This window comes from Megascapheus bottae, chromosome 9, assembly GCF_031878675.1.
Source record: "Megascapheus bottae isolate mThoBot1 chromosome 9, mThoBot2.hap1, whole genome shotgun sequence".
Taxonomy (NCBI): domain Eukaryota; kingdom Metazoa; phylum Chordata; class Mammalia; order Rodentia; family Geomyidae; genus Megascapheus; species Megascapheus bottae.
This window is the reverse complement of record NC_143517.1, coordinates 20,411,543-20,419,956: the sequence shown is the minus strand read 5'-3', so window position 1 is coordinate 20,419,956 and position 8,414 is coordinate 20,411,543. Positions and strand designations below refer to the sequence as shown.

Genomic DNA, 8,414 nt, shown 5'->3' with positions numbered 1-8,414 from the left:
ATTTACAAAGTGCAAAGGAATTTCACGGTTATCAGTATATATGATAAACAAGAGTTTTTCCTGTTACAAACCATAGGCAAGTAGGAGTAGATCCCAGTGTGCTTTTAAAATATGAGCCTAAGGGCTTTAGTATTCACTTGCAATGTTTAGCAAAAGTGAACAGTGAAAGCCAAAGTGGCTTCTCAAGAGGGAGAAGTCCATTTCCCCACACTGAGGTTGGTAATCTTCTCAGGACAATGCAAGTAGAAGTAGAAAGAGGTGACAAAGCTTATCTGCAATAAACATATAAAAAGCTATTTATAGGGCCAGGAGTTTGGCCTAGTGGTAGAGTGCTTGCCTAGCATGCACGAAGACCCAGGTTCGATTCCTTGGTACCACATACATAGAAAAAAGCTGGTAGTGGTGCTGAGGCTCAAGTGGTATAGCTCTAACCTTGAGAAAGTCCAAGGACAGTGCTCAGACCCTGAGCTCAAGCCCAGGATTGGCAAAAAAAAAAGCTATTTATATTATATAGTTATATATTATATATGTTTTATTATATAGTGACATATTTTATAATGTTATATGCTAATTTCACATCAGGACACATTGTTTTGTCTTCAGGAAACATTGCACATGTACAACTTGGAAAAGAGTAAAGCACTGAGAAATTTAAGTGGAAAGAAGAAAGCAAGGATGAAAATGAGTAGGAGATGGGGAGGAGAGAAGAAAGGAATGAAAGGAGTAAAGAGAAGAACAAAATGGAGAAAGAAGTGAAGAACTGGAAGGGGAATAAAAAAGGCTAAATAAAAAGGTCAGTTTCTTCAAGAAAAAGAAACTGGCTATGACATGGTTAGTGTTGAGTTTGGGTACAATTTTTGCAACTGTTTAGAGAAATGTAGCGCTCTCCCCACCATTAATCTTTTCTTAAAAAAAAAAGACTTTGTTCTGCACCTGTATAAACAATCCAGATTTTAAAAACCTATACCCCTGCCCCTAATGTGTGAAACTATGTATTTATACTGATAGCTTCAAGTCATCAATGAGTGACACACAAAAAAACTAGCCTGACCTCTCTAGATTACATCTTTTGCTCCCACATTCTCTCTCTCTCTCTCTCTCTCTCTCTCTCTCTCTCTCTCTCTCTCTCTCTCTCTCTCTCTCTCTCTCTCTCTCTCTCCCTCTTCCTCTCCCTCTCCCCCCTCTCCCTCTCCCTCTCCCTCTCCCTTCCTCTGCCTCTGCCTCTGCCTCTCCCTCCCTCTCCCTCTCCCCCCTCTCCCTCTCCCTCTCCCTCTCCCTTTCCATCTCCCCCTCCGTCTCCCTTTCCATCTCCCTCTCCCTCTCCCTTTCCTTTTCCATCTCCCTCTCTGTCTCCCTTTCTCTCTCCTTCTCCCTCTCCCTTTCCACCTCCCTCTCCGGCTCCCTTTCCCTTTCCATCTCCCTCTCCCTCCCTCCCTCAATCATCTTCCCTTGCCTGCCTAGGGAAGTCTAGAGTCATGTTCAAGTTCAAGCACTCCACGAGTGATTTCCATATGAGTTCAAATATCTCTGCATAACCCAGCAAAGGACTGTTCCATTCAAATGGTCCCAGAGAAAACCTATCCTCCACACCCCAGCCAAAGACAGAAGGAGAAAACTTGGGAAATGAGCATTTTTGATCAAGAGAAGCTGTGTCAAATATCCCCAAAGGGAACGCCTGGCCTGGGAAACAAGGTAGGGTGATGTCTAAGAGATGAGGTCAGCCTTGGCTAGCCAGCCACCTGTCGTGGCACTTCAGGCACAGAGCTAGGCATATTTGCTCCACTGTAAGGCGTAAGGGTAGATTCTGTCTCCTTTGTATTTGATGGTTCTTTAGACTGTTTGCATCTCACTCATCTTGGCAGTAAGGAAAGAACATTCAAACAAGTAAGTGGGCTGAAGAAACTCAGTTTTCTTACTGTCACAGCCTCATAGGTTTTGAGGTTTGAGGCTTTGAGCTGCTCACAAGAATCCACACAGCCTCAGGTACTCAAGCTGGCCATTGGTATCTGTTTCCATAGGATTGGTTGCTTGGTTCTCATCCTCTGACCATATACTGCAATAACTCTCAAGTTTGGAAATGAACAGAACTGAAATTTGTTGTGTTGTCTTGGGGGGGGGGGTGCAAGGTGTTTTGTTTTGGCCGAAGTGAGATATGGTTAAGTCCTCCAGGAGCTTCTGCTTACCATTCCGCCTCCAGGAACTTGCTCTGGTGTTCTGAGAGGAGGATTCTTAACACTACAACTCAGCTCCCTATGGGAGTCCACAACATGCAAATGAGGACCGAAAATGAAATTATGCAAGGGAATTTCAAGACTGGGAAATACTAGGAGCAACAACTTTGGTTTATGACAGGAAAGTGACATGAGGACCAGAATACCAATGGGGCCAGGGATTCTAAAATCAGGTTTGGAAGTCCTTTTTTAAAAAAAAAAAAAGATGGCATCATTCTGGCGATTCTGCAAAGCAAATGTCGCCTTTGTGGTTTGAAGATGAAGCGAACCAGAACTAGTGCAGATAAAAGGGCTGTGTGAAGGAGAGGAGGCGAACACTCGGTGAGGAGTGTCTGCTTGGGCCGGCTCCTTGCTGGTTTAGCCTTTTCCCTTCTGTGAACCAGCTTGAGGAACTAAACTTGAACGCTCACCCGATAAACACGCTGGACAAAAGCTGACATCAGGATCCAGGGCTCTCTAGTTGTCCCCTGTCCTCTGTCTGCGCCTAAGGTCAGGTGAGGGTGAAGGTGGGGTGGTGGGAACCAGGTCTCCCCGAACTTTCTCCCAACGCTAGCGGCGATCAGTCTCCCTGGCGTCCCAAACCTGCTCGGCGGAAGACGTTCCCTCTGCCCCCACCCCAAGCCACCAAACTCCCCCCAAACACTGGGCAGCGATCCCCACCCCTTCCACGCCCCAGCCCCACCTCTTGCTCCCCACCCAACCCCCAGTTCTTGTTCTCGGGCGGTTTTTTCTTGTTGTTGTTCCGAGGAGTTCAGATAAATAGCCTCGTGGAAAGGCGCAGCTCGCGATCGGGTGTGCGGAGCCAGGGTCGCGGCGTCCTCTGCAGGGTCAGCGGCGGGGCGCGCAAGCGGTCACCGCCCACTTTGCTGCGGGGGCCTCCGGGGCCTCTCGCCCAAGTCCTCCGTCCTCCTCCATCCCCCCCGGTCCTCCCGGGAACTCTTCCAGTCCCCCACCCCCACCCCGCCTCCGGCTTGGCGTGGAAGGCGGAGACCGCGAGACTGGCCGGGGCGGAGGAAGGCGTGCGCGCGTGGGCCGGGGGAACGAGGGGATGTCCACGGGCTCGGTGAGTGACCCCGAAGAGATGGAGCCGCGGGGGCTGCCGCGGGTGTACGCGATCTCCAGGTCCAAGAGGCCGCCCGGGAGCCGCCCGGAGCGCGGTTACGCATCTCCCAGTGACAACTCCTCGGCGGAGGAGGAGGACCCCGACGGCGAAGAGGAACGCTGCGCCCTGGGCGCGGCCGGCCACGCGGGAGGCTGCCAGAGGAAGCGGCCACGTGTGGCTGGAGGCGGCGGCGGCGGCGGCACGGGTGGCGGTGCGGGCGGCCAAGGGAAGAAGTGTCTCCCGCCCAAGGGCTCGGCCGCGGAGTGCAAGCAGTCGCAACGGAACGCGGCCAACGCCCGCGAGCGCGCTCGCATGCGCGTGCTGAGCAAGGCGTTCTCCAGGCTCAAGACCAGCCTGCCCTGGGTGCCCCCCGACACCAAGCTCTCCAAACTGGACACCCTCAGGCTGGCGTCCAGCTACATCGCGCACCTGCGGCAGCTGCTGCAGGAGGATCGCTTCGAAGGCGGCTACGTGCACCCGGTGAACCTGGTAGGGAAGCCGCGCGGGGAGGCCGGGGAGCGCCGGGGCGCGCGGGACAGGGGGGCGGGGAGGGCCAGTCCCCGAGGGAGAATCCACAAGGGGAAGTTTCTGGAACGAGCGAAAACGGGGAAGCCAGTTTAGTTCCTCCCAAATCAAGAGAAGCAGGGCCAGCTGTGGGTTTGGGTTTTCTTGGAGGAGAATCTTGCAGCCTCGGAGCTCCCTCCTTCCCTCGGTCACTGTGTCCTGGGGCGGGGGGGGGGGGGGTTCGCCCCGTGACGCTGCTGGTTGATATCTGATTTCCGGGCTACATGGTTGGTTCCAAAATAAGTTGATTCCTCCTTGACCAACGGAATGGCAGATCTTCAGTAGCTCGTTTTTTTTTTTTTTTTTTTTTTTGGTTTTTTGGTGGGTTTTTTGTTGTTGTTGGTGGTGGTTTTTTGGCCCCTTCCCAGCCAAGAATTGGGCCGTTTTGATTCACCAAGCCCTAACGTTCCCTCTTGAAGAAGGAAGAGCCAGCTTTATTTGTTTTTAAGAGTTTTTCTTTTCAGTGGAGGCGTGATAGCAGAACGAGCCCGGAGAGAATCGTCTGGAAAGTCCCTGTCCGACTTGCCAAGTGGGTCGGGGAAAGCTCAGCATCTCCCGGGAAAGCTAATGATGGTGGGGAGGAATGAAAAGACAAAATTCCGAACGCATACAAGTTTCGCCCATCCCTGTGACCAAAGACCAGAAGCTAACTGGAAGGAACACCCCGCATCTTCCATGATCAGTGAGCAGTAGAGTTTTTAGAGAGGAACCACACACATTTCCAAAGATGCTGATAAAGGCCCAAAGTCAGGGCTCCTGGGGTTCATGGAGAAGAGTGCTTTCGTTTTGGAGAGGCGGATCATTTTTCCTCCCTAACTTTGACTCTTCAAAAAACAACAACAATTATTTTATTTTGATACAGACGTGGCCGTTTGTGGTCTCTGGACGACCCGATTCGGACACCAAAGACGTTTCTGCAGGCAACAGATTATGTGGAACCACGGCTTAGACACAGGGCTGAGCTCACTCGGTGGGATCCGTGAAAAGCCAATGTCTGGGGCCAAGGAGAGAAGGGAGAGCGCGAGAAAACCACCTGCGCCCGTCCCCTGGAACTGTGAATGCCAGTGGCGGCGAGGCGGCTGTCGCCTTCCCGCACGAACAGCCAGGGATGCGGGGTGGAAGCCTCCTCCTGGGCGGGCGGGAGGACGCAGATCAGATTCAGTGTGGGATTTCAGCTCTGCCGACCAGCCCCGGACCCCCGGTTTCTGCGCAGGGCCTTTGCTGCCCTCGTGGTGGCAGGAACCTGCGGAGGGATCCCCAGCTTCCCAGTTACCACAAGGTCAGATCAGAGCCTCTGCGCTCTCCCACAGCCTCGAGGACCCACGGCCGGGGCGAGGGCCGCAGGCGCGTGGAGAACTTTGCGGAGAGGAGAGAGGGGCCTCTGGGGGCCAGGCTTGTACCTTACTGCGCAGCGCCCTCGGAGCTGGCCAGAGAAGTCTACCGGAGGGATGGAGACACAGTCTGGGGACCAGGCCAGGGCCCGATGCTCTCCCACTCCATTCCCGCCTGGCATCCATTCCCTCAAGCCTCTCCCTCTTCAGGCTTCACCTTCCCCACACCCACCTGGCTTGGGTTTCTAGCCCTGCTCTTCTTCCCACCCCACAGTCCCTTTCCTTCCTGGCCTCTGACTGCCCATGGCTCCATAGACTCCTCTAGGTCGCCTCCCTCCCCCCCCCCAACAGCCTCCAGTGTCCAGGTTCTTCCCCAGGGGCTCAGGATTTTTCCAGAGCTTCATCGAGTGGCCCTTGGGCTGTTCTATAGCTAGTAAAACTGCTTTCTGTGCTTTGGGGGTGGTGGGGGTGGTGGGAGTGCTTTTGCCTTGAGGCTGCACTGACCCAGTCATTAACATATGTAAATAAATTTATTTTTTTATGAATAATAAAGCCTGTTGTGAAAACTATATGCATCTGGGCAGTCATCCTGTGGAGTTTTGCTGAGAGGGGCTGATGGGGAAGTGAAAAGCGCTGCCTGGACAGGGAGATGGGATATTGTTTCATGGATGTATTAATCACCTATGACTCTTATTTCCAAATGTCACTCTTTTTAAATACAAATTTTATTCATAGGTATTAGTACAAAAGGTTTCATTGTGATATGTACATATCACATACAATGTGTTCACATAATACAATTGTCTTTCCATCCTTCCCACTTTAAAAACAATTTTAAAGAGGTTCTTTATGTTATACATATAAATTAGATCACACTCGATCTTCCTTACAACCTGGAGCTCTTACTAATTTTTGTATTGTAGATCATTCTCAGCATAGAGATTCCTGGAATTCGAGAATTGGGAGCTAATTATTTTCTTAATAGCTATTGAATACAAGCACACGTCCCTTAACCAATCCCTATAAACTTGCTCACATATATGAGCTTGCACCAAATATCTTTTCCTGTTTGCTAAAGCATGCGCCAGCATTTACACTTGCAGTATGTCAAAAAATCCCCTCATGCCAACCTGCTGCCAGCTGCCAGGTCTAAATGACAGAGAGAACTCAGCAGAGCTATTCTTTTCTTGTCTGGACTTTTATTTCTTTCTCTTTCAAATATTTTATATTTTTCAGCATCTCCTTTTCCACATTATTTCTATTTTCACTGAACTGCTACCTTGGAAAATGCATAATAAAATTTTATGTCACTGTTTTTAAAGTTAATATTCTTGCATGTGTGTGTGTGTGTCACAAACATGTGAAAAAACACATAGAAAAGTGTGAAGGGTTAAACTACCTAAACAATGGCCCAATTTGGGGCTTTGACTGTTATTTTACAAAAATATCAAAAGACATTTTTCTTGACCAGAAAGAGAAAACACAGCTGGATTTTAGCTAGGAGGTGAGAGAACAGAGTGTTGGGGAGTGTGACTTCCTGTTTTGAACTAAACCAAACCCAAAGGCTGGATTGCTGCCTTTGAAGGCCCCTTGCTTAAGCCTGTGCTCATTCTATGAGGGAATCTATCCTTGTGATGCCCAGCTGGGGGAGAGAAGTTATACTGGGCTTTCTGTGGTACCAGGAGCTTTCTGGAAACAGAATGGAAGTAACTAGTGACAGAAAGCCATAGCAGGATCAAAGACAGCTCACTTATGTGCCCTGAGTGTAGTATCTCCTGAATATTAGATAGTAGTCAAGGTTATTTCTAATACTTTCTGCAACCAGCTGAAAACCCGAACTCTGCCTTCCCTCCAGACTTGTGGCCATTTTCAAAAGAACTTGTACCTCTCTGCTTCAGTGCCCTTATCTGTGTAATGGGAATAATAACAATGGCTTCCTGGAAAGTGTGCCTCAGGATAAATAAAACACTTTAAAACAAAGCTAACACATGGTGAGTAGCATAATGAATGCGGCTGTTAAAGAAAATCCAGAAACAGGGACATATTTAGTCACAGACATATTTTCAGGAATTTAGCCTTTAAATTCAGGTTCAGAAGATTGCAACTATAAAAACTAAATATCCCACCATGTATGGTGGCTTACACCTGTAATCCTAACTACTCAGGAGGCTGAAATCTGAGGATCATGGTTCAAAGCCGGCCGGGACACTAAAGATTGTGAGATTCTTATCTCCAATTACCACTAGTAAACTGGAAGTGGCACTGAAGGGGTAGGGTGGTAGCCTTGAGCTGAAGAGCTCAAGGACAGTGCCCAGGCCCAGAGTTCAAGCCCCATGACTGACAAAAACAAATAAAAAATAAATAAATAAATAAATAAATAAATGTCCCACAACAGCAGACAGCTACAGAGTCCGATTTACAGTGAATATAAATCAGAACAAGCACTGAAATAAGCAAGGTAATATTGGGGCAAATTTTATGCAAAAGAATACTGTATAGAACATTTGTTTCCATAATCGTGTTCGCTCAGGATTTCTGCCCTTTGCACATCTCAGCAAAGAGATACAATTTGCTGACTTTCCTGTAATTTTTTTTGCCTAGCAAAAAAATTTATAACCACATCATATTCATGTCATTTATAGTGAAAGAGTTTTCTCAAGAATTTTCTGGTCCATTTTTTCTATAAAATGTTTAATAGCAAAATTTTTATTTTGAAAAAGAAGCAGAATACCACTTTCTGGTAAGTTTCATGAATTAATCATGCAAATTATAAAACTAAGCTTCTAGGCAAAGGTTGCTATTTAGAAACTGGTTAGGACTGGAATGTGCTCCCTGTGGTAGAAAAAACACAAAGTTTTCCTCCTCTCTCCTCCTCTGTCATGTTCCTTTAGAGATGTGAATTGAGTTGAGGCTGGGAAATGGGCAGAGATGGGGACGCAGGTTAAGAGCAAAGGGTTTCATCAATGTGAGATACTGCTGTAACAGGAAGGTCTATGTATGTAAAAGGCCCATATTAACAAATAAAATGAGTAAACTGAAACAGCCTCTTCAGGGGGCCTTTGGAAGGACCAGGGCATCACTATTAGTGATACTGATTCAACCAAAGAGAACAAAAATCCCCTTCCACAGACTCTTCCTAAGATGAGTAGTTTAAAAGAAATGCTTTCTGCACTGTAATTTTGAAAC

The 8,414-nt window shown here is 48.4% G+C and overlaps 1 protein-coding gene across 1 annotated transcript; it reads left to right on the top strand.

The window, feature by feature from the left end:
• The first annotated feature begins 3,000 nt into the window (after positions 1-3,000).
• Msc (musculin) lies at positions 3,001-4,927 on the top strand. The gene is made up of 2 exons (XM_090338668.1): positions 3,001-3,822; positions 4,760-4,927. The coding sequence occupies exons 1-2, from the start codon at positions 3,280-3,282 to the stop codon at positions 4,844-4,846; spliced, it is 630 nt and encodes a 209-aa protein (XP_090194794.1). The 5' UTR covers positions 3,001-3,279; the 3' UTR covers positions 4,847-4,927.
• Positions 4,928-8,414: the final 3,487 nt, after the last annotated feature.

Bases quoted from the DNA above. Each gene is read 5' to 3' on its own strand.
- Msc (XM_090338668.1), top strand. From the start codon at position 3,280: ATGTCCACGGGCTCGGTGAGTGACCCCGAAGAGATGGAGCCGCGGGGG. The intron at 3,823-4,759 runs GTAGGGAAGCCG...ATTTTGATACAG, and splicing joins ACGTGCACCCGGTGAACCTG to ACGTGGCCGTTTGTGGTCTC.